Source organism: Schistocerca cancellata, chromosome 1 (genome assembly GCF_023864275.1).
Source record: "Schistocerca cancellata isolate TAMUIC-IGC-003103 chromosome 1, iqSchCanc2.1, whole genome shotgun sequence".
Taxonomy (NCBI): Eukaryota; Metazoa; Arthropoda; class Insecta; order Orthoptera; family Acrididae; genus Schistocerca; species Schistocerca cancellata.
In genome coordinates, this window is record NC_064626.1 from 760,266,944 (window position 1) to 760,294,193 (window position 27,250).

At 40.5% G+C, this 27,250-nt stretch overlaps 1 protein-coding gene across 1 annotated transcript in view; it reads left to right on the top strand.

Annotated features, from left to right (window-relative positions):
• The window catches only part of LOC126186363 (trypsin-1-like), a 171,465-nt gene that overhangs the window by 89,370 nt on the left and 54,845 nt on the right, over positions 1-27,250 (top strand). Inside the window, exon 5 of the mRNA XM_049928202.1 lies at positions 14,944-15,035. Coding sequence (XP_049784159.1) covers positions 14,944-15,035 — 92 coding nt within the window. The remainder of the gene's footprint in view (positions 1-14,943; positions 15,036-27,250) is intronic.

Sequence of the window (27,250 nt, forward strand, 5' to 3'; positions counted from 1 at the left end):
GAGCTACTGCTGTTATATTTGGCAGTGAGCTGCAACTCAGGTAGACATTGTTCCATCACCAGAGAAGTATTCTTCAGTACTGTACAAATGTTGCTCTATTAATATACACAAAATTTAGTTCTAAATTGTTTGATTGGTAATGACTGAATATCCTTAGATAAATCATTAAATATTTTTAGGGCCACCATTGGGAAGCTGTTCTGCATCTTAGTTAATCAACATCTTGGCATGTCTATACTGTGTTTGTAGTGAGTGCGGTGTTGAGGAACTTCATTTCTCTTTCTGTAGATCTCAGTTACTTAGTTACTTGTTTCATGGATCATTTTGCACGACGGATCGTAATGATGTGGAATGAGTCATTTTACATTCACATTGCAAATTAACTTGACTTTCTGTGAACAAGGCAACTAAAAATATAGGCTGAAAACAGTTAGAACTCATAATCTGGAAAAAATTGGTTTACAGTGGTGAGCTTTTTTACCTTGAGGTAATGATCCTTATTGCTTTATTTTGCAATAAAAGCGCATTCTTGCAGTCTGCAGAATGACCCCACAGTAAGAGCTCATAGCTGATGTGGCTGCGGAGCATTGCATAGGATACTGTTAGGAGTTGCTGTTGTGAAATAACACCTTTAGCTTCTTTAAGAAGTATAGAACCTGTAAGAGTTTGGAACATATATGTTTAGTGTGCTGTTAGCAAGTTAACTTCGTATTAAGCTTGACAGTTGCTGTGTCACCCAGTGCTCCAATATCACTGAGGCTGCATATCATCCTGTGTATTCTGTCTTCATTAATTTTTGTCTTGTTCATGAATAGGCCTTCTACTTGTTGAACAGCCTGAAATACATCCTCCCATTTTGAGAACAAAGTTGTATTATCTGCAAACTACAAGATGTGTCCATTGCAGTCTATGTCATTAATGAAAATTAAGAACAGCAGGGGCCCTATTATGGATCCCTGTGGCACATCATGTTTTAACTTCATTTCACATGAGTGTGCTCCTCACCGATACTACCTGTTATTTAGGTAGGATTTTAGAGTTTGCAGAACAGCTCCCCCAATATCATATGCTTTCAGCTTGCTGAGCAGGGCCTTATATTGGATACAATCAAATGCTTTACTAAGGTCACAGAGTACCAGCGCTATAAACTCCTTATCTTCAAAATACTGGCTTACATAAATTTATAACTGAGACAAGTACTCGTCTAGTAAACTTTCCCTTCAAAATGTCATGCTGTGTATCATAAAAGGTGTTATTTCCTTGAAAATAACTTAATAGCTGATACTTCATTATGGAGTCTATCACCTTAACTGTACTGTTATTACAGACATAGGCCTGTAGCTTGGCACTTCATGTGGATTACCTTTTTTGTAAACTGGTATGTGCATGCTGCTTTCAACATGTCTTGAAATTCTCTGACATGAATGCATTTATGTATTAGTATTGACAGAGGTTAAGCAACGTTACAGATTATAACTTTTAATATAGTACAGGGTATGCCGTAAATATCAGGGTTCCCTGAGTAAATATCAGGGATTCCTGAGTGTTTTTACACTTTTACAGTATGTCTTTTGGATGCACTCTCTTTCACATCACCATGCTGAATTTATTTCCAAATTTCGCAGCAACTGTAGGATCTATTCTATAATTAGGAATATCACCGACTCTGCTTTCCACTATGTTTATAAAATATTCATTAAATCCATCTGGACTGGAAGAATTGGAGTAAGAGGTGGAGTTTTGCCTAGTATCAGCTATTTCAATTAGAGAAATTTGCCTGCTACTCTCGTTTCGTCTCCCATTAGATCTAAAAGTACAAAAGATACTACAAAATCACCCGCAATACAAACAAATGACAAACCCCATTAAAATCTGACAATTTTAAAATATCAGATTCCTTCAGTTAAAACTATTCAAAGCATTTCATTTCTGGATTAGCAATAATCATTCTGCAGACTAATGTAGCACTGTGATTTCTTATGATAATTTATTGTTTTTTTAATAATCTTATCATGAATATATATATATTTTTAATTCTTGCATTTTATTAGGTTAGTCTGAAGGGGATGTTAACAATAAGAGCATCTGTGTGTGTGGAGTGAAACAAGACTGAAATAATTCCTACAAGTAGGGTTGAAAGAAAAATATCATCAGTGTTAAATTCTGTACTGCTTTCACAAACGTTATGGGAAGATTAACACTATACAGCTCAGTTCCTCCTACCTTACATGCTCTAAAAATTAATAAAGCTCACCGATATGACATATTTGTTGTAACATGGACACACAACACAACCAGGAATGTTAGTACAACCTTTTAGACTGTGGCATGTACACCAATCACCATAACATGTACTGAACACAGTAAGATATACAGCTGAAGTATGTAAGCAGTAATAACATGATAACTGAGCGCAAGCGTAGTGCAACAGGATTTAAATAGGCACTCGCCTGTGGCGGGCTCCATCAGGAATTCACAGTATTGCTCTTTTGCAGCACACCCTCACGAATGACATCACATTGCTAATGCATATAGCTTTCTGGTGTGAGTGCATTACCTCACGCCTCTTCCCATAGGGAACAGCTAAGATTTGCAAGATGTCCTTGGCGTCTTTCTCTGTGAGGCTCTGACTGAGATGACATGGTGATACTGTGGTGTATGGTCAGAAGTACTTGTGATGCGGGCAGCATTGCAGTCCATTTTCTCGTGTCAACCCATACAGTAGGATGCTTGACACCAGTGTGAGTTCCATGTCAACATCAGGTCCAGGGCCTGGTGATGGTGGGGCCCACACAGTTGGTGGCTGAGGTGGAGGAGATGGCTCTGGTGTGGACGGCAGCTGCATTGATGCTGTTAGCGGTATTGGAGAAGCTGTGTCAGATACGTCCACCGGTGATGGACGACCCCTCATATGCCGTGGCAGGTTCCCAGTCTCATCACATGATCTGTCATGTGACACAGACTCAAATGGTGATGTTGGTGTCTTTGTGATGTTGGTGTCTTTGTTAGGGTTATCCTGTTGTCCAGGCGCATGCACAATCGGTCATAATGATGTGCACTCAGGCCCTTCTCCATATGGACATCACAGAGATGGCGGCCGCAGCACTGGGAGAAGATGGCAGGAATCCATTTTGGGTGACTACGAAACCCGTCTGCCCAGACAACCACCCCCAGCCAGAAACGGGACAATGGCTGCATGGGTTGGTGTCCCTGGTCTGTTTGCAGGAGATGCAGGAGCATCCGTGGTTGATGCCCATGGAGCAGTTTGGCAGAGCTGTCATTGCTGAATGGCCTGAAGCGATAGGAAGATAGAAATTGATCCAAGGCAACGTCAGACAAGGACTGAGTCAAATACTTTTTCATTTGCATTTTGAATGTTCTAACTAACCTTTCAGTCTCACCATTGGTCTGTGGGTGGGAGGTTGGCGCAAAAGTGCGGCGAATCCCACAGGCATTGCAGAAGGAGGCAAACTCTTGCAACACAAACTGAGGGCCGTTATCAGAACCAACATTGCTGGAAGTCCTTCAGTGGAAAAAATTGTTGACAGGGTTACCACAGCGGCAGAGGCTGAAGTTGACAGGCAATGAAAACTGTATGGGGACCGTCAGTATGCATCAATTACTATTAGCCAGTATGCATTAAGGAAAGGGCTGGCGAAATCGATGTGGAGGCGGTCTCAGGTCTGTGAAGGTTTCGGTCATAGAGACAACATTGCCCGCGGGGCAGCTTACTGCGATGCACATTGAGAATATATAACCAAATGAGTGATGTCGCTGTCCAAACTAGGCCAAAAAATGTGACGGTGGGCTAATGCCTTGGTGCCTGACAGTGATCAGAGTCAGCAATTGCAGGATCTTCAAAGAGGGAGCAGGGGGAACCATTACATGAGGGGCTGAATAGTCTCTATCAAAAAGCAGAACACCATCAATGGCAGAGAAATGATGCCGAAACACATAGAAGTAAAGGTGAGTGTCAGATGCCCGCAATGGAGGCGCCTCAGTCCATTCATGTTACACGCAATGTATCACTTTCTGTAAAATCGAATTTATAGATCTAGCCTGCATGACGCGGAAAACCAGCAGTTTGTTGAGTGCATTTATCAATATGGAAACATAGTAACTCATTCTGATCAAAACCTGGCTCCAGACTGACATCGCCTTCAACATTGGGCACTGTTCCTCTGTTGGTAGAACTACAAGATTCACCTCCATCCCACAGCTAAACTTGTGAATGCCTGTGCACACCATTATGGAGCCACCTCCAGCCTGCACCATGCCTTTTTAACAGCTTGGATCTGTGGTGCACTTGCACCCTACCATCAGCACTGACAACTCTACATGAACAACACTACTCTCTGTCATTAAGTGAATGGCATCGGTCACTGTATTGCCCTTGGTGAGAGGTAATGCCTGACATGTAGTATTCTTGGCACATTCTTGGCATGGTGGATCTCTGAATATTAAATTCCTAATGATTTCTGAAATGGAATGTCCCACGCATCTATAAGGGGCATTCAAAACAAAAGAAGCCAGAGGCACAAATACAAAAACCAGTACCTGTATGCTAGAAGTACTGACCATGGCTGTTGAGACACTTGTCCCGCTGTGACACAAGGTGGTGAATGGCTGTCTCATAAAATTTATGGGGCTGTGATGTTAACCAGTTCCGCACATACAGCTGGACATCATCGTCCGAGGTGAATTGTTTGCCCCTCAGAGCCTTTTTAAGGGGACCAAAAATGGTGTAATCACAAGGAGAGAGGTCCGGACTGTATGGAGGGGGCCAAGAACCTCCAATTTGAATTTCTGCAGGAGTTCTGCAACTGTGTTGGCTGTATGAGGCTTTGCATTGTCGTGGAGCGGAATGACCCCACGGGTGAGACTGCCTGGTCGTTTTGATTTGATCGCTTGGTGAAGGGTGATCAAGGTTTGCGAGTAATGCTGGGCATTCACTGTTGTCCCATTCTGCAGGAAGTGAATCAGAAGAGGGTCATCTTGGTCAAAGAAGAATGTCAGCATAACCTTTCCTGCACTCATGTGGATGGCTTTGGTTTTTTTTTGGTGGTGGTGACCCTGAATGCTTCCACTGGAGACTTGAACATTTTGATTCTATCTCCAGCCACCACTCGTGACAGGAATGCATTCCTTTCCCAAGAATAGCACTGCAGATGAGCGAGGCAGTGGGCCATTTGACATGCTTCCTGGTGTGGTTAAGACTGTGGGGCACCCATTGGGTACACACTTTGCACATGTGCAGTCATTCCTTCATGATGGTGTGAACACCTCCGATGCTCAATCCGACCACAGCGGCTATGGCTTTCACTGTCACTCAGCGGTCCTGGGTAATTAGTGCATCCATCAGCTGGACAATGTATTGCTAACGACACCACTCCTTCCCTGAAGCGCTTGTGCTATGCCTTGACTCTTGGAAGGGCATGCAGTGTTCACCGTGCACTTGTGACATTTGTTGAATTTCCATTCCTCCTACTCCTTCCACTGTCAGAAAATGAGCAACACTTCTTTGCTCTTCTTTTGATGCCTCCATGTCACTGTTTGCAGTGTGACTGGCAGCGTTGGACAACTGATGCATGCTGCTGCTAGCTTTGTATAGTCACGTGAAGTGCACCCCTGCCCTCTAGCAACAGGCTGTGAACTTCCACGCTCTGGTTGGAACCACACCTCATTACACACGCCACGATATTACCATCCTGTCACTGGTTTGCACATTCCAGACTCCGGCTCATTTCTTTTTGAATGCTCCTTATTGCTCCAAATTCCATTCTGCATTCTAAGTCTGTTAATTCCTGTCATGTGGCCATAGTCATGTCAGAAACTTTTCAAGTGAATCACCTGAGTACAAATGGCAGCTCTGCCAATGCAGTGCCCATTTTTTTACCATGTGTACAGAATACTATCACCATCTGTATATGTGCATATCACTGTCCCATTGTCATCTCAGTGTATGTTCAACAATAATGCAGAATAAATTCTTCTATTAGTTACGACATATACTGAATGAAATATATACTACTATGTGATCATCTGCATCAGATTATACATTAGAAGTTTGTATTGTGAGATATACCAAAGATTTGGGTCGACTCCTTCAGTACATGAATTTTGACTATGTGTGCACACATTTCAAGATACTTTGATGACAATTTAATATTATGGTTCCATGGAGAGGGAGAATTATTGCACTGAGTGGTACTTTGGGTAAAATAATATAGAAAAATCTGCTGTTGCTTTTGGGACTCAGTGAATCATCAAAGAAGCTGTGGAAGTTATAAAGAGTGTCAGCAAATTTGATAGAGATATGGCATTTATATTGGACAGTCTATGGAAGAGAGACTGTGTAGAAGTATGTCCTGTATTATATGATGTCATGGAAACAACGATGCTGTGAGTGACATTGCATCATTTGTGCTAATGTAGTCTCTGGTCACACTACTACACTGTTGTCTGATAATTACCCATACCTTTAGGTCAAAACAACATATTTTATGTTGGAGTACTTCCATATAAAAACTGTGTATTCAGTAGACCTGTATGTTCACAGTCATTTTCCAGTAACTTTGTTTTTTTAGTCCCATCTGTTTCATGGGCAAAAGTTGCTACTGATGTTATGGAGAAGAGAATTTTTCAGAATTCATGCTGGAATTCATTTAGCAGGTTATATTTATAGGAAAAAAGATTCCATTTGGTCAGTAGTTACTCTTTCAGTTACTGACAAGGTTTGAGGCCAAAGAAATTGACCTGTAATTCTAGTCAGTAGTTACTTCCCTTTCATGTACTGGCCAAAAATAAGTGATTCTTACAAGGTCATGGAAGTCCACAGTCAGCTGGCCCACTGAACTATGTATTACATTTATCAGTAGTTATGCCCATTCATTTCCATATTCTTTAAGTAATCTAGATAATATTTCATTTCAGGCATGGAATGTTTTTATTTTGGGCTTTGAAGTATTTTTCAATATGCCACATTTTCTAACAGCCTTCAGGAAAAAAGAATTACTCATTTCAGTTGAGTTTATTGCTGGTGCTGGTTCATTCACTTTCTCCTTGCATGTCTTACTAAATTGTTGTACAAATGTCTTGGAAATACTTTTTCTCAGTCATCAATATTCCAATTCCTCCTACTACTGTAGCCTATATACTATTTATTCCCAGATCTCTTATTTACATTTCCAGATTGTTTTACAAACATTGCTGGATTCATCTACATCTACATCCATTCTCCGCAAGCCACCTGACGGTGTGTGGCAGAGGGTACCTTGAGTACCTCTATCGGTTCTCCCTTCTATTCCAGTCTTGTATTGTTCGTGGAAAGAAAGATTGTTGGTATGCCTCTGTGTGGGCTCTAATCTCTCTGATTTTATCCTCATGGTCTCTTCACAAGATATACGTAGAAGGGAGCAATATATTGCTTGACTCCTCGGTGAAGGTATGTTCTCGAAACTTCAACAAAAACCCATACCAAGCTACTGAGTGTCTCTCTTGCAGAGTCTTCCACTGGAGTTTATCTATCATCTCTGCAACTACTAAATGATCCTGTAAAGAAGCGCGCTGCTCTCCATTGGATCTTCTCTATCTCTTCTGTCAACCCCATCTGGTATGGATCCCACACCGGTGAGCAGTATTCCAGCAATGCGCGAACAGGTGTACTTCCTTTGTTTTCAGATTGCATTTCCGTAGGATTATTCCAATGAGTCTCAGTCTGGCATCTGCTTTACCGACAATTAATTTTATACGGTCATTCCATTTTAAATCACTCCTAATGCCTACTCTCAGATAATTTATGGAATTAACTGCTTCCAGTTGCTGATCTGCTATATTGTAGCTAAATGATAAAGGATCTTTCTTTCTATGTATCTGCAGGACATTACACTTGTCTACATTGAGATTCAATTGCCATTCCCTGTACCATGCGTCAATTCTACAACTGATCGATGTTAAGAGATATAGGTCTAAAGTTCTGCTCATCTGTTCAACGTCCTATCTTGAAAACGGGGATGTTCTGTGCCCTTTTGCAATCTTTTGGAATGCTATGCTCTTCTAGAGACCTACGGTACACCTCTGCAAGAAGGGGGGCAACTTCCTTCGTGTACTCTGTGTAAAATCGAACTGGTATCCCATCAAGTCCAGTGGCCTTTCCTCTTTTGAGTGATTTTAATTGTTTTTCTGTCCCTCTAACATCTATTTTTATATCTACCATTTTGTTATCTGTGTGACAATCTCTGTGAAACAGCTCTGGAAAAAGACATTTAGCATTTTGGCCTTTAGTCTGTCATTCTCTGTTTCAGTACCATTTTGGTCACAGAGTGTCTGGACATATTGTTTTGATCCACCTACCACTTTGACATAAGACCAAAATTTCTTAGGATTTTCTGCCAAGTCAATACATAGAACTTTACTTTCGAATTCGTTGAACTCCTCTCGCATAGCCCTCCTCACAGTACATTTCGCTTCGTGTAATTTTTGTTTGTCTGATAGGCTTTGGGTGTGTTTATGTTTGCTGTGAAGTTCCCTTTGCTTCCGTGGCAGTTTTCTAACTCAGTTGTTGCACTCTTTTCCATCTCTTATGATCTTGCTTGGCACATACTCATCTAATGCATATTGTACGATGGTTTTGAACTTTGTCCACTGATCCGCAACATTATCTGCACTTGAGATAAAACTTTTGTTTGAGCCGTCAAGTACTCTGAAATCTGCTTTTTGTCACTTTTGCTAAACAGAGAAATCTTCCTACCTCTTTTAATTTTTCTATTAACGGCTGAAATCACCGATGCTGTAACCGCATTATGATCACTGATTCCCTGTTCTGTGTTAACTGTTTCAAATATTTTGGGTCTGTTTGTCACCAGAAGATCTAATATGTTATTGCCACGATTCGGTTCTCTGTTTAACTGCTCAAAGTAGTTTTCAAATAATGCACTTAAAAAAATTTAATTGGATTCTTTGTCCCTGCCACCCTGCCCAGTCTATATCTGGTAAATTAAAATCTCCACCCAAAACTATAACATGGTCGGGAAATCTGCTCAAAATATTTTCCAAATTTTCCTTCAGGTGTTCTGCCACAACAGCTGCTGAGCCAGGGAGCCTATAGAGACATCGATGTTTGAGTCTGCTTTAACCGTGACCTTCACCCAAATTATTTCACATTTCAAATCTCCGTGAATTTCCCTCGATACTATTGCACTTTATCGCTATAAACACACCTCCCCATTCACTGTCCAGCCTGTCTCTGCGATATACATTCCAATCTGAGTTTAGAATTTCATTACTGTTTACATCTGGTTTCAGCCAACTTTCCGTCCCTAGAACTGTGTGGGCATTGTGACCATTTATTAATGAGAGCAGTTCTGGGACCTTTCAACAGATGCTCCTGCAGTTTACTATTACCACATTAACATTGTCATTCCCTGTTGCGTTTTGCCTATTGCTACCTTGTCGTGTAATTTTTCCCGAGGGCATGCAGCTTTACTCTATGGTTAAATGATGATGGCGTCCTCTTGGGTAAAATATTCTGGAGGTAAAATAGTCCCCCATTCGGATCTCTGGGCGGCGACTACTCAAGAACACGTCATTATCAGGAGGAAGAAAACTGGGGTTCTACAGTTCAGAGCGTGGAATGTCAGATCCCTTAACAGAGCAGGAAGGTTAGAAAATGTAAAAAGGGAAATGGATAGGTTAAAGTTGGATATAGTGGGAATTAGTGAAGTTCGGTGGCAGGAGGAACAAGACTTTTGGTCAGGTGAATACAGGGTTATAAATACAAAATCAAATAGGGGTAATGCAACAGTAGGTTTAATAATGAATAAAAAAATAGGAGTGCGGGTAAGCTACTACAAACAGCATAGTGAACACATTATTGTGGCCAAGATAGACACGAAGCCCACGCCTACTACAGTAGTACAAGTTTATATGCCAACTAGCTCTGCAGACGATGAAGAGATTGATGAAATGTATGTTGAAATAAAAGAAAATTATTCAGATAGTTAAGGAAGAAAAAATATAACTGTCATGGGGGACTGGACTTTGACAGTAGGAAAAGGAAGAGAAGGAAAAGTAATAGGTGAATGTGGACGGGGGGGGGGGGGGGGGGGGGGGGGGGGGGGGGGGGGGGGGGGGGGGGGTAAGGAATGAAAGAAGAAACCGCCTGGTAGAATTTTGCACAGAGCATAACTTAATCATAGCTAACACTTGGTTCAAGAATCATGAAAGAAGGTTGTATTACATGGAAAAAGCCTGGAGATACTGGAAGGTTTCAGATAGATTATATAATGGTAAGACAGAGATTTTGGAGCTAGGTTTTAAATTGTAAGGCATTTCCAGGGACCCTGACCACAATCTATTGGTTATGAACTGTAGATTAAAACTGAAGAAGCTGCAAAAAGGTGGGAATTTAAGGAGATGGGACCTGGATAAACTGACTAAACCAGAGGTTGTACAGAGTTTCAGGGAGAGCATGAGGGAACAATTGACAGGAATTGGGGAAAGAAGTACAGTAGAAGAAGAATGGGTAGCTCTGAGGGATGAAGTAGTGAAGGCAGTAGAGGATCAAATAGGTAAAAATACGAGGGCTAGTAGAAATCCTTGGGTAACAGAAGAAATATTGAATTTAATTGATGAAAGGAGAAAATATAAAAATGTAGTAAATGAAGCAGGCAAAAAGGAATACAAACGTCTCAAAAATGAGATTGACAGGAAGTGCACAATGGCTAAGCAGGCATGGCTAGAGGACAAATGTAAGGATGTAGAGGCTTATCTCACTAGGGGTAAGATAGATACTGCCTACAGGAAAATTATAGAGACCTTTGGAGGAAAGGGAACCACTTCTATGAATATCAAGAGCTCAGATGGAAACCCAGTACTAAGCAAAGAAAGGAAAGCGGAAAGGTGGAAGGAGTATATAGAGGGTCTATACAAGGGTGATGTACTTGAGGGCAATGTTATAGAAATGGAAGAAGATGTAGATGAAGATAAATGGGAGATATGATACTGCACGAAGAGTTTGATAGAACACTGAAATACCTGAGTCGAAACAAGGCCCCAGGGGTAGATAACATTCCATTAGAACTACTGACAGCCTTGGGAGAGCCAGTCCTGACAAAACTCTACCATCTGGTGAGCAAGATGTATGAGACTGGCGAAATACCCTCAGACTTCAAGAAGAATATAATAATTCCAATCCCAAAGAAAGCATGTGTTGACAGATGTGAAAATTACCAAACTATCAGTTTAATAAGTCACAGCTGCAAAATACTAACACGAATTCTTTACAGACGAATGGAAAAACTGGTCGAAGCCGACCTCAGGGAAGATCGGTTTGGATTCCCTAGAAATATTGGAACACGTGACGCAATACTGATCTTACAACTTATCTTAGAAGAAAGATTAAGGAAAGGCAAACCTACATTTCTATCATTTGTAGACTTAGAGAAAGCTTTTGACAATGTTGACTGGAGTACTCTCTTTCAAATTCTGAAGGTGGCATGGGTAAAATACAGGGAGCGAAAGGCTATTTACAATTTGTACAGAAACCAGATGGCAGTTATAAGAGTCGAGGGGCATGAAAGGGAAGCAGTGGTTGGGAAGGGAGTGAGACAGTGTTGTAGCCTCTTTCCAATGTTATTCAATCTGTATATTGAGCAAGCAGTAAAGGAAACAAAAGAAAAGTCCGGAGTAGGTATTAAAATCCATGGAGAAGAAATAAAAACTTTGAGGTTCGCCAATGACATTGTAATTCTGGCAGAGACAGCAAAGGACTTGGAAGAGCAGTTGAACGGAATTGACAGTATCTTGAAAGGAGGATATAAGACGAACATCAACAAAAGCAAAACGAGGATAATGGAATGTAGTCGAATTAAGTCAGGTGATGCTGAGGGAATTAGATTAGGAAATGAGACACTTAAAGTAGTAAAGGAGTTTTGCTATTTGGGGAGAAAAATAACTGATGATGGTCAAAGTAGAGAGGATATAAAATGTAGACTGCCAATGGCAAGGAAAGTGTTTCTGAAGAAGAGAAGTGTGTTAACATTGAGTATAGATTTAAGTGTCAGGAAGTCGTTTCTGAAAGTATTTGTATGGAGTGTAGCCATGTATGGAAGTGAAACATGGATGATAAATAGTCTGGACAGGAAGAGAATAGAAGCTTTCGAAATGTGGTGCTACAGAAGAATGCTGAAGATTAGAAAGGTAGATCACATAACTAATGAGGAGATATTGAATAGAATTGGGGAGAAGAGGAGTTTGTGGCACAGCTTGACGAGAAGAAGGGACCGGTTGGTAGGACATGTTCTGAGGCATCAAGGGATCACAAATTTAGCATTGGAGGGCAGCGTGGAGAGTAAAAACTGTAGAGGGAGACCAAGAGATGAATACACTAAGTAGATTCAGAAGGATGTAGGTTGCAGTAGGTACTGGGAGATGAAGAAACTTGCACAGGATAGGGTACCATGGAGAGCTGCATCAAACCAGTCTCAGGACTGAAGACCACAACAACAATACCTTGTCGTGTCTCTGGAGGCGTCTTGTCGGGCCTAGGGAGAGAATTCTCTAACCTAAAAAACCCACATGAGCACTCCACATGTACTCCGCTACCCTTGTAGCCACTTCCTGCGTGTAGTGCACGCCTGACCTATGTAGGGGGACCCTACAGTTCTCCACCCGATAGCGGAGGTCGAGAAATTTGCACCCCAGATCTCCGCAGAATCGTCTGAACCTCTGGTTTAAGCCTTCCCCTTGGCTCCAAACCAGAGGACCATGATCGGTTCTGGGAACGACACTACAAATAGTTAGCTCAGGTTCCACCCCGCAAGCGAGGCTTTCTGCCTTCGCCAACTCTGCCAACCGCTTGTATGAACTGAGTATGTCCTCTGAATCCAGACGGCAGGAGTCATTGGTGCCGACATGGTCCAAGAATTGGTCCAAGAATCAGTTTCGTACATTGTTTGTACATGTGATATAGGACAGTGGTAATCCTAGTTAGTTTACAATACAGAAGTCATTTTGACTACTTTGTTGACATAATAAAAATGCATAATAATGTAGGTTGGTGTACTAGATTGCTTCTCCATGTGACAAAAGCAGTTATTAAGTGAGACGACATGATAAGCACAATGTAAACTATAATATGAATTGACAATTAGTGAAATTTGATAAATGAGGTTTACTTATTATGATGTTCCATGAACTCAGACAAAGAATAGAAGCCATGAGCAACAATTTTCAGTCGGGTGCACCCAGTGCTCTCTTTCACTGCCTGCAGGGCCTCCTCCACATCTCAGATGAGACCCCCCCCCCCCCCTCCCCCGTAAGCAGACAGAGTGAACCGTGGCCTTCTTCCCTGACCTTTCCACTATTTCCCTAAAGGGCTCCATCACCCGCCTAACATTGGAGCTCCCAATCACTAATAAACCCCTCCCCCCCGTGTGCCTGCTCAGACCTTGCTGAAGGAGTGGCCACATGTCCACTCACAGGCAGAGCGGGCGATGCCACACGGCCAGCCTCCACATTGACCCTCCGCCTCGAGCGACACAAACACCATTGAACCTGCCACTCCCCTTGGGGAGAGGGTAGCCGAACCACGTCCGGTACCCACAAAGATGTCTCGACAGCAGGGACCATGGGTGAAGCGTGTAACACCTGAGGTGTACCATGTGACGCACCAGACTCTCCACTGCCGCTACACTCCGAGGCAGCAGCCTGAAGACGGCTGACCGCGGCCATCAGCGTGTTCAGCTGTTCGCGAACAGTGACCAGCTCCTCCTGTGTCCGTACACAGCAGTCACGCATCCTATCCATCTTAATAAATTAACAATTTACTGTAGAGAGTCAAGTAATCAACTTTTAACTAGACTGTTAATTCACTAATTCGCTGATCTGATTGACATAATACTGTAATTTAATGAAATTTGGCATTCCTTTTTGATACTTTAGGTAAGTTAGGAAGTAATGCAGTTTTGTGTGTCTGAATGGGAGTTATACCTCCTTACTATTTTCCATCAATTTAATAATTGTTGAGGAATGTTTAAAATTCCCAGAATTATATGATTTTCTTAGTATTTTCACCACTACTTTTGAGAGTGGATTAAAGATGGTACTGGATTCCAGTTCTAATCCAATTGAATCCCACTATTCCTCAATGACTGACTTCTTCAAGAATTTCAGCAGTACCGGTTTTTTTGTCTAGAGTATTCTAGAGAAACCTAGCAAACTGCAGGGAAATATAAAGGGAATTTTTTAAAAAGTTGCATGTTGTTTTATGGCCAAAATATTGGGCTACAATAGAGGAGTGTGGTATCAATAATCTATGTGCCTCTCTGGTGCAAATTGCCTGGTCAACTAAGTTCCTTCCTGCATTGGCTCAGTATTCTGTAGACTATAGTATTACAGCTACAATTTCAGATTTTTCTTTAATTAGCCCACAAAAGTCAAGGATTTGCGTGGTTGGAAGCTTGTGTTCATACATTATCTTTTAAGGATTCTGGCTAATCATAATGAAATACTGCTAAAATACAGGAGGAATTTGTGGAGACATATTTGACAAACATTTATTGACAACTGAGAAACAAAGAACCTGTGTGAAGAGCGTAAAGAAAGTTTTGATATTCACCAACACAAGAAGTGTCAGCAACCTATATTCTAAGTATAAATGATGGTAGCATTTTCCAAGATGGAAAACAGATAAACACACATCCCGGTTGAATTTGATTTCTGAAGAGACTGAACTAGTGCCAAATACAGAAGGTTTTAATACATGTTGTTCTTTTTTAGACTTGTGAAAAATAAATCAAAACTATCCAAGTTTTAGTATTTTCAGATTAATGTCTGGAGTCAAATTGCTGACCGATGAAAGTATTTAAAGACCATAATAATCATTTTGTATCTTTAGTGTGTAACTGCTGATTATCATAAAAATGCTTATTTTTAACTCCTTAGGTAAAAGCTGGTTTTATTGACCAAAACAATCCTGGCAGTACACTGCAGAATTCCAGTGTTACAAAAATCATCACACATGAGGGATACATCATGTAAGTAAAATTATTTTTTAATGTAACAATTCTGTTCAGTAACAGTTATATGTCACACAATATCATTAATTAGAAGTTGTAGAAATAAGCTGATGTCAGTTCTTTTTACAATAATTACTGTAACATGGAGGGAGCTCCAGAAGCAGGGAAATGTCAGGTGAGCTGGAATTCAAACCTCTTATCACTAATGCAAATGTCCATAACAGGAAAGCACGGTGCCGAAGCCTTAAAACCTGGACTATGGAGCAGTGAAAGAACGTCATTTGATTGGATAAGTTTTATTTTAGACTGAGCTGCCGGCCAGTGTGGCCGAGCGGTTCTAGGCACTTCAGTCTGGAACCGCGTGACTGCTGCGGTCGCAGGTTCGAATCCTGTCTCGGGCATGGATGTGTGTGATGTCCGTAGGTTAGTTAGGTTTAAGTAGTTCTAAGTTCTAGGGGACTGATGACCACAGATGTTAAGTCCCATAGTGCTCAGAGCCATTTGAACCATTTGTTTCCAGCTCCTGGCCAAGTTTGTATCCCAAGAGTGACATATGGCGGTGGTTCGGTGATGATTGGGCAGCCATATAGTGGTATTCCAAGGGCCCCTTGGTTACTCTGCAAGATCACGTTACTGCCAAGGATTATATAGCCATTTTTTTTGGTCAGGTCTATTCCATAGTACAACGTGGGTTTCCCAATGACAAGGCCCATGTTCATACAGCTCACATAGGTCAGAACAGTTTTGTGAGCACAAGTATGAAATGACGCATCTCCCTTGGCCACCACAGTCACCAGATCTCAATATTATTGAGTCTTTTGGTCTACTTTGGAGAGCAGTATCCACCTCCATCATTGTTACGTGAACTTTCTGCTATTTTGCAATAAGAATGGTATAAAATTTTTGTCCATCATCTTCTTAAACTCTGTGTCTTAATGCATGTATAAGCATTGAGTCAAGTCTTGTGTTCTATGCATTAAGTAAAAGGTATTACGAGCCTAAAAAATATCAAAACATTGAAGTAAGTGCAAAATGTTGTTTCTTGTTTCTCATATTAAACAAAGCACACCTGAAGCGACTGCATGTTCAGGGAATTATACATTTAAAAACTTCATTAAATTTGTTCTTGAAACATTCTAACTTCATACCAGATAGTCTATGTCAGTGTTACTAAGCTCACAATTGTCCTGTAAATTTAGTATTATAAATTCAAAAATCAGAATTATAAATAACGGATGAGCTACTTTTACTGGGACACAACAGATTTCATTGAACAAGTGTTGAGTTCAGTTAACAGGCAATAGAAAACTAGTGGGATCCTCATGGACCTCTCTAAAGCATTTGAGTGCATGAATCATTTCAAGCCAGTATGAGATTTGAAGGAAATCTCATTTCATAAAAAAGTTGTACATTCTGGTTGGCAAACAGTGCATGGAAACCGAAGATACTAATTGAAGAAATGTGAACAGTTACATGCTTGAGTTACAAACTATTGAAAGTGGTGTGCCACAAGGTCCTGCACTCAGGGCAGTACTATTTATTCTCTATTTAACTTATTTCTCAGACAACGTAAATCAGATACTTACAATGTAAGCTGATGAAACAACAATGACCTGTGCAGCTTAGACAAAGGAATTACTTGAAAAGGAAGCAGACCTGAGTATTGAAAATGAAAATATGTACTACAAAACCATCTTTAATTATGAATTTGTCTAAAACAACATATGTAGAGTCCCAGACTAAACAGAGTGAAATGTACAGTCTAAATTTTAAAATAAATAGAAAGGTAATTAATGAAGTACACTGCAAAACATTTTTAAGAACTATTATTGAGAAGAATTTGTCATTTGCCTTTTACTGTGTAAAAGATAAACAAACAAATTTTCCTCATAAGCGACATGATAAAAGTTGTGTATAATAAAACTCTCAGGTCAATTTACTATGGACTTGCACTCCCACATGTGTCCTGCTCAATTTATGTATGGGTACATGCATAAGGTAACTACTTAAAAAGAATATTTGTAATTCAGAAAAGAGCATGAGGTATATTAGGATTGCCAGATGTCCCAGTTTTCTGTGTCCGTCCCAGTTTCGGGTTTTTCAGGTGGCAGTTTGTTCTGGATATCAGAGAAATATTCTCATACCTATTTTTTCTCAGAATTATTGTGTGGTCCTATATTAGCTAAATAATGAAAGTTTTTATTATTGAAGCTGACTGAGTCCCTTAAGGAGTATCATGGCATGGCAGTGCTGCTGAATTTCCATTATTGTCCCATATCTTGGTTCAGTTCAAGCCTTGTAACAATGTGGTTCTCTTTTTCTCTGTCTGAGTCATATCATAGTTAATTTGTTATTAAAGTATTTGGTTGTTACAAGAAAACTCAGAATGCCAAAACACAAGTGTTCATTCCTAGAAAAATATTCAGGAGGATGGTTTTTGATAAAACAAGGGAGAAGTGACTATGAAGTAGAATGTGTAATTTGTAGGTGCTGTGTTTCAGTTTTACATGGGGGAAGAGCAGATATTAAGGATCATTAAGCTAGCATACAGCATAAATCAGACTTGTAGTCTGCAGGCACTTTGAACAAAATGGACACTTATTTTGTTTCAAATTCATTTAAACAGGCCAAATTAGTGACACAGCGAAATTAGCAGCATGCTATCATACAGTTAAACAACACATGTCTTTGAAATCAGTGGACTGTACTTCTAGGATAAGCTCCAAACTTTGTAATGATTCCAGAGCAGCGAAAAATGTGACATTGGGCTGAACAAAATCAACAGCAGTTATGAAACCAGTGTTAGCACCCATTACTGTCGAACCAATATGCAATGATCTTTCCAAGGCCTGTTATTTTGGTGTAGTTACAGGTGCTAGTAATCACAAAGCTGAGAAAATATTTTCATTAACTATTCAGTATCTTACGGCATCAAATCGCATTCCACTGAAATTCCCTCTCTTCCAAATGAAACTGCCTCTGTAATAAGCAAGTTTTGCATCACTGCTGTAGAGGAAAACAAAATTAATAAAAGTAAGTGCTTAGCATTTTGTGGTGGCTATGCCAACACTAATTTGGACTGTCATATGAGTGTATTTCAGAGATAAATACTTGAACTCAAGAAGACAGATAGCAGTATTAGAGAAGTAGCTGTAATTTTGGAAGATGTCGGAGTTATATGATGGCATAAAGAGTAAAAATTTGTGCCACTCAAAATGACATCTATCTTGCTGAAAAGAGAGGTTGCATCAGCTAGGGACATTCAGAAATTTCATTATCATATTGAACAGTATTACAAAACATTTGTGGATTATTTTAAAAAATGGTCAATGAACTTCAAAGGATTTGCCAATTTCAATTGGGTGTTGCTGACTCAGAGCCTGTTTTGAATGAAGTGATAAAGACAGTAATATTTCTGCAAGATAAAGGGTAATCAATAGACAATAGTGCATTGTTTGGCCAGTTTTGCTTCCTCAACTTCGACGACAGTAATAGTGATAACTGGTCTAGCAAATCATGTCAGGAGACATAGACCAATTTCTCTGAACAGTGTGGGTGTATAGAGCAGTAATTGCAATTACTAAATCGGTCCAGTTCACCTTCAGTGTTCACGAACACAATGCTAGTGTGGAAAGAGTATTCTCTCTAAGGAATGAAATAGATTACAAGTATCAACAGTTCAGTCAATAGTAAAATGTGTTCTTAATTACAAAATTATAAAAAAATCTACTCCCTGAGCAGATGCATAAAAAAACAGAGATCTACTGGATGGGATGTGACGTATCTTTCCCTCTCACCCCATCTGGTAAGACTACCCGACCCAGAGTTCTGGGTGACTTTTATGAACTCTACCCCTTTCCCTAAATATCTCCAATTCTTTTCCTTCACCCCTCTTCCTTCCCCTTCAACCCTTCCACCAGAAGAAGGGGCCACTGTCTCCGGAAGCTCAAGTAAGTAAAACCTTTTTTTATGTGTGTGTTCTCCTGTCACTCCTTGGAGAGTATTTTTTTAATTTATACAGTTACATTATATTGTCAAGAATTTATTATTTTTGTTGTTATAATTATAAAATGAGCTATTCTGACTTTTATGATAACATCATTCAGTGGCAGGCTCTTCTCTCTAAGCTCGGAAATCAAATAAATACCAAATGTATAAGAAAGCAGAAAATTTAAAATGGAATTTTGTCACTAGTATACAACCAAAACTGTGCATTTCAACAAATTTAAATATTTAGTATTTCTCTCATAACGCAAAAATGTGAAAAAAAAAGTAGGTGGATGATTTATTACATAGCCACAGATATTGTTGTTATAGAGTTCTTTCTTTGTTTATAGAATAAAAATCCACTTCTGTAGCCAGTGATTTCTTAATTTATTGCACACTCATTTTTTAGACATGAAGCTTCACTTTCAGGTGCCACCAAATAATTATGGGAACATAAATGGGTGGCAGTTGTGCCAGTTAGTCATGGGGGATCGCATCCTTGTCAACGATGTTTTCAGAATCCATTCTGGTTCTGTTTGTGATACAAATTACATTTGAGCTTAGAATATATTCTATGATTCTACAACAAATGGGTGTCAAGGCTACTGGACACTAGTTTTGTGGCTCACTTCTGCTACCCTTTATGGAAATGATTATGACTTGTGCTTTCTTTCAACAAGTGTTAGTTTTTAATAATTTTGACTGTTTCTCAATACCACTGATACTCATCTTTTCAGTGTTATGAAACTTAAACTGGGGCAGTACTCCAGGGTTTTTCTTTGTAAAGGAACTGTTGAAAATTCTATCCTCAACTTCAGTCCGCGTGTGACTAGACACTAATTTAGGTGTTACTAACAGCCTTTACATATGGCGAGAATTTCTTTGGGTTTTGTGAAAGACTTTTCAATAATATTCTGCTACAGTAGTCACTGAAAGCTTCACACATTGATCTCTTGACAGTCAAATGCATTTCATTCAACATCAATCTATAACCCTATACATTGTTTTACACCTATTATGTAGTTTTCTCTGATTTTAGAAGTTTCTTTACAGTGACTCTATAACATGGAATTGTTCTACTGGGTACATATCAGTCCTGTTCATTGTCAATTATTGTAAACATGAGTCATCATTCCTCTGTATGCTCTGTCCTGAGCAAAAATTTTAAAGTTCCTCATTAAGATATGACACTACTGCCTCTTTATCTAGTTTGCTGAAAATATAAATCATTTTCCAGAATGAGATTTTCACTCTGTAGCGTAGTGTGCGCTGATATGAAACTTCCTGGCAGATTAAAACTGTGTGCCAGACCGAGACTCGAACTCAGGACCTTTGCCTTTTGCGGGCAAGTGCTCTACCAACTGAGCTACCCAAGCACGACTCACACCCCGTTCTCACAGCTTTACTTCTGCTAGTGCCTCGTCTCCTACCTTCCAAACTCTACAGAAGCTCTCCTGCAGTAAAGCTGTGAGAACGGGGCGTGAGTCATGCTTGGGTAGCTCAGCTCGTAGAGCACTTGCCTGCGAAAGGCAAAGGTCCCGAGTTCGAGTCTTGGTCCGGCACACAGTTTTAATCTGCCAGGAAGTTTCATAAATAATTTTACTTGTTTTAGTTGCCTTTTGTGCTTTGGTAATCATTGTTGCTACAACTGTCTCATCATCACTGATATCAGTTTCAATGCAGACATCATGTATTTTTTGCATTAGATTTAATATATTTCCATTATGAGAGGGATCCTGGCTATTTTCTGTAGACAGTTTTCAGAGAAGGCATTTGATAATGTTTAAAAGAATGTCTTGTCATGTGTACCACTAACAAATCCCAAACTGTAATTATCTCAATTGATTATTGGGTGATTAAAGTCTTTCCAATGTTTACAGAATGTTGGGGGAATGTACATATAAGCAAAATGAAGTTCTGGGTTACATGAGGATGTGAGGCTGGTGGTTAATTGAAGGATCCAATTATAATCTCCCCCAATACTAAGCCTTCCTAAACAATCTTGCATGCAATTTCTATCTTGATGGATTTGAGTTTCTTGTCTACTGTGACAAGTATGCCACATCAATTTCCCATTATCCTATCCTTTCAACATATGCTCAAATTTTCCATGAAATCTCCTTGTTGTCAACTTCAGGTTTTAACCAGCTTTCTGTACCTAGTACAATATGAACTTCACTGTTTTTTAGGAGCACTTCAAACTCTGGCATTTTCTTGTGAATGGAGCATTTTCTTGTGAATGCTTCAGCAATTAAACACTAGAATTTTAATACTCTCATCTTTGGTGTATTTCTTTGGACCTTACACTGATACTTCGAGGTCTCTTGCAGCTATCATTATCATGGAAAGTTACTTAATCCAAAAAAATCTCTTATGTCCACCCATCACAGAGTCAGCTATCTGGGTAACGGCCTCTGATGTGTAGTGCACATCTGACCTCATTTAGGGGACCCTTGTAGTTCTCAATCCTATGCCACAAGTCCAGGAAGTCACAACCTAGCTCATCATTGAACCTTTGCAGTCTCTGGTTTAAGTCTTCAACTTGACTCAATACCAGAGGTCACAAACTGTTCAGGGGACAATGTTGCAGATTGTGAGCTTTGTTGAAACTCCATGAGCAAGCTGATATTCTCAACCTTCTGTGCCAGTCACTAGAATGATCCAAGTATGACCTCGGAGCCCAGATGACAGGCATTGTTTGTCTCAGCATGTGCCACAACCTGCAATGGTTGCACACTGTTCACTCAATGGCTGCTGGAATAGTCTCTCCAAAATACTGAATGAGGCCCCTAGGCATATATATTGAATGCACATGGTGTTCCTTTTCATCTGCAATTTCATTTAAGAGTACCATTATTTGCGATACATTTGAACTGCCGATGATTAATAGACCCCTACCCTTTGTGTTTACCCCCCCCCCCCCCCCTTTTTCCCCTTTGACCGGAGGCAGCACATTTACCAGCAGGTGAAGTGAGACTCATTGGTACAGCTTCAATTACAATGGGTGTAACATCCTGAGTTCTGATCATACAATGTAAGCTTTCACGGCCGGTATTGTCTTCACTTAAAACTTCCGGGCTGATAGGCCGTGGTCGAAGTATAAAACACTCTCCTGACGTTTCGTCTCCAACTGCGGGAGACATCCTCAGAGGTAGTTCGCCGCTTTACCTCCGAGGATTTCTCCCGCAGTCATAGACGAAACGTCAGGAGAGTGTTTTATACTTCGACCACGGCCTATCAGCCCGGAAGTTTTAAGTGAATCCTGAGTTCTCCTTGGTCTGTACCTCCCCTGTGTAGGATGTCTAGACCTACCACTCATGAACAATTCACAGTCAAGTGGATGAGTAGTGCTAGATCCTGTATTTCCTACAGAAGAGACAATGTCCACAGAACAGGTTATCATTTGAGGTATATCTGGTACATGACTCTTGGTAGTCCTTCCAACATGTCCATTCACAGCGAGTTCCAATTGCTTGACTGTAGCGTGGCCAATTTCCAGCTGCTTATCAAGAGCAATTAACTCATTATGTACCCAAGAAAAGCAGACACAGTGGGGCTGTATTGCCCTAGGTGCAATATTTTACAGAACAGTAAACAAATAACTTTAAATTAAGCTTGTTGATTCACTTTTATAATATGTCATTGTTTATAGTAACTGTGAAATAGGTTATGCACAACACTCATAATTTACAATTTTTCTCAAAAATAAACATTTGCAAGCATCCAAAACTTATCAGAAATATACTTTTTCACATAAATGTATAATGAAATGTGGCCAAAAGTTTCTATGAAGCATGATTAAGGTTACTATTGATGATTATAGTACAAGACCTTGGAGTCCTTCACAGCAGCATGTCAAAACAAAATCTTCTTGGTTTTCAACTGTGTCAATTCAAATAAAATACCCAAGCTTTCAATGGCTATCTCCAGAATTGTCATCAGGAGTAAAAAGCACTGATCGCTGGGGCTGGTACAGTTTTCCACTCATATAAGCATGATTGTAGGCTATGGCACCAACCAGAGAGGGCCAAAACAACATTTACACAGAAGACAAGTTGAGCAAATCTTAGCAGCTCTGGCCTGCCATGAGACTGAGTGATGTCAAGTGGCACAAGGGGCTGGCACCATGTTTCAAACTCCCACTCAAACCTCCCTACAAACATCAAGCATCTGTCTTTGCTTTCTCTCAGTATCCAGTGCCCATCCCCAAGCCCTACTAAGTGTGTACTTGTCTGTGTTAAAATTGTTGCTGTTTATTCTAATCTCAGCTGCCACCTTTGTAATGGAATCCCAGTGTCTTGATGCATGAGCCAAGACTTACCTTATGAAACTGTATTTTGTACCTGTTTTCCAGGCAATTCTCAGCTATGCCCAACTTGTCAAGCTCCCTTTGTCTAATATGTTGCTTGTGCATGATACTCCACATGTCAACCGTGCTCGTTAATTTTACTAAAGAGGTGGGGAAGGTAGTGATCATAAGGCCGTTGCAGCATCCCTGAATATGGAAGTTAATAGGAATATAAAAAAAGGGAGGAAGGTTTATCTGTTTAGCAAGAGTAATAGAAGGCAGATTTCAGACTACCTAACAGATCAAAACGAAAATTTCTGTTCCGACACTGACAATGTTGAGTGTTTATGGAAAAAGTTCAAGGCATTCGTAAAATGCGTTTTAGACAGGTACGTACTGAGTAAAACTGTGAGGGACAGGAAAAACCCACCGTGGTTCAACAAGAAAGTTAGGAAACTACTGCAAAAGCAAAGAGAGCTTCACTCCAAGTTTAAACGCAGCAAAAACCTCTCAGACAAACAGAAGCTAAACGATGTCAAAGTTAGTGTAAGGAGGGCTATGTGTGAAGCGTTCAGTGAATTTGAAAGTAAAATTCTATGTACCGACTTGACAGAAAATCCTAGGAAGTTCTGGTCTTACGTTAAATCAGTAAGTGGCTCGAAACAGCATATCCAGACACTCCTGGATGATGATGGCATTGAAACAGAGGATGACATGCGTAAAGTTGAAATTCTAAACACATTTTTCCAAAGCTGTTTCACAGAGGAAGACCGCACGGCAGTTCCTTCTCTAAATCCTAGCACAAACGAAAAAATGGCTGACATCGAAGTAAGTGTCCAAGGAATAGAAAAGCAACTGGAATCACTCAACAGAGGAAAGTCCACTGCACCTGACGGGATACCAATTCGATTCTACACAGAGTACGCAAAAGAACTTGCCCACCTTCTAACAGCCGTGTACCGCAAGTCTCTAGAGGAACAGAAGGTTCCAAATGATTGGAAAAGAGCACAGGTAGTCCCAGTCTTCAAGAAGGGTCGTTGAGCAGATGCGCAAAACTATAGACCTATATCTCTGACTTCGATCTGTTGTAGAATTATAGAACATTTTTTTTGCTCGAGTATCATGTCGTTTTTGGAAACCCAGAATCTACTCTGTAGGAATCAACATGGATTCCGGAAACGGCAATCGTGTGAGACCCAACTCGCTTTATTTGTTCATGAGACCCAGAAAATATTAGATACAGGCTCCCAGGTAGATGCTATTTTCCTTGACTTCTGGAAGGCGTTCGATACAGTTCCGCACTGTCGCCTGATAAACAAAGTAAGAGCCTACGGAATATCAGACCAGCTGTGTGGCTGGATTGAAGAGTTTTTAGCAAACAGAACACAGCATGTTGTTATCAATGGAGAGACGTCTACAGACATTAAGGTAACCTCTGGCATGCCACAAGGGAGTGTTATGGGACCATTGCTTTTCACAATATATATAAATGACCTAGTAGATAGTGTCGGAAGTTCCATGCGGCTTTTCGCGGATGATGCTGTAGTATACAGAGAAGTTGCAGCATTAGCAAATTGTAGCAAAATGCAGGAAGATCTGCAGCGGATAGGCACTTGGTGCAGGGAGCGGCAACTGACTCTTAACATAGACAAATGTAATGTATTGCGAATACATAGAAAGAAGGATCCTTTATTGTATGATTATACGATAGCGGAACAAACACTGGTAGCAGTTACTTCTGTAAAATATCTGGGAGTATGCGTGCGGAGCGATTTGAAGTGGAATGATCATATAAAATTAATTGTTGGTAAGGCGGGTACCAGGTTGAGATTCATTGGGAGAGTCCTTAGAAAATGTAGTCCATCAACAAAGGAGGTGGCTTACAAAACACTCATTCGACCTATACTTGAGTATTGCTCATCAGTGTGGGATCCGTACCAGATCGGGTTGATGGAGGAGATAGAGAAGATCCAAAGAAGAGCGGCGCATTTCGTCACAGGGTTATTTGGTATCCGTAATAGTGTTACGGAGATGTTTAGCAAACTCAAGTGGCAGACTCTACAAGAGAGGCGCTCTGCATCGCGGTGTAGCTTGCTCGCCAGGTTTCGAGAGGGTGCATTTCTGGATGAGGTATCGAATATATTGCTTCCCCCTACTTATACCTCCCGAGGAGATCATGAATGCAAAATTAGAGAGATTTGAGCGCGCACGGAGGCTTTCAGACAGTCGTTATTCCCGCGAACCATACACGACTGGAACAGAAAAGGGAGGTAATGACAGTGGCACGTAAAGTGCCCTCCGCCACACACCGTTGGGTGGCTTGCAGAGTATAAATGTAGATGTAGATGTAGAAGGGTAGCAAGTTACCATTCTTAGATGTTTTAGTTGAGTGAAAGGCAGGAGGCTGGCTTGGTCATTCAGTGTACAGCAAGCCAATGAACACTGATCGATATTTGAATGATTATAGTTTTCACCATCTGGTACACAAGAAAGCAATCCTGAACACATTACTACACAGAGCAAAGATTATTTGTGATGACAACCACTTACAGTATGAACAGCAGCATTGGAGATGTGTTCAGAGAGAATGGTTATGACAAGGAAGACATTTTTGCAGCTGAGTTAGCTCCTCTTGTAACCATAATCTATCATAGATCCCTTGAACAAAAAATGGTGCCCAGTTCTTGGAAAAAAGTGCAGATCACACCTGTCTACAAGAAGGATAGTAGAAGTGATCTGTAAAACTACTGTCCAGTACCCTTGACATTGATTTGTTATAGAACCATGTAACATACAGGGCTGTTACAAATGATTGAAGCGATTTCATAAATTCACTGTAGCTCCATTCATTGACATATGGTCACGACACACTACAGATACGTAGAAAAACTCATAAAGTTTTGTTCAGCTGATGCCGCACTTCAGGTTTCTGCCGCCTGAGCACTCGAGAGCGCAGTGAGACAAAATGGCGACAGGAGCCGAGAAAGCGTATGTCGTGCTTGAAATGCACTCACATCAGTCAATCATAACAGTGCAACGACACTTCAGGACGAAGTTCAACAAAGATCCACCAACTGCTAACTCCATTCGGCGATGGTATGCGCAGTTTAAAGCTTCTGGATGCCTCTGTAAGGGGAAATCAACGGGTCGGCCTGCAGTGAGCGAAGAAACGGTTGAACGCTTGCGGGCAAGTTTCACGCGTAGCCCGCGGAAGTCGACGAATAAAGCAAGCAGGGAGTTAAACGTACTACAGCCGACGGTTTGGAAAATCTTACGGAAAAGACTAAAGCAGAAGCATTTCTTAAACAGTAGATTGGAAAACCGATGGATCGGTCGTGGTGGAGATCATGATCAACAATTCATGTCATGGCCTCCACGCTCTCCCGACTTAACCCCATGCGATATCTTTCTGTGGGGTTATGTGAAAGATTCAGTCTTTAAACCTCCTCTACCAAGAAACGTGCCAGAACTGCGAGCTCGAATCAACGATGCTTTCGAACTCATTGATGGGGACATGCTGCGCCGAGTGTGGGAGGAACTTGATTATCGGCTTGATGTCTGCCGAATCACTAAAGGGGCACATATCGAACATTTGTGAATACCTAAAAAAACTTTTTGAGTTTCTGTATGTGTGTGCAAAGCATTGTGAAAATATCTCAAATAATAAAGTTATTGTAGAGCTGTGAAATCGCTTCAATCATTTATAATAACCCTGTATTCTGAGGTCAAACATAATGGCATGATCATCCATGGTATCAAGCGAAATTTGTGACTGGATTGAGGGCTTAATGGTAGGGAGGATACAGCATGCTATCTTGGATGGAGAGTCATCATCAGATGTAGAAATAATTCCAGATGTGCTCCATGGAAGTATATCGGGACCCTTGATGTTCATGTTGTGTATTAATAACCTTGCAGACAATATTAATAATAAGCTCAGACTTTTTAACAGTAATGA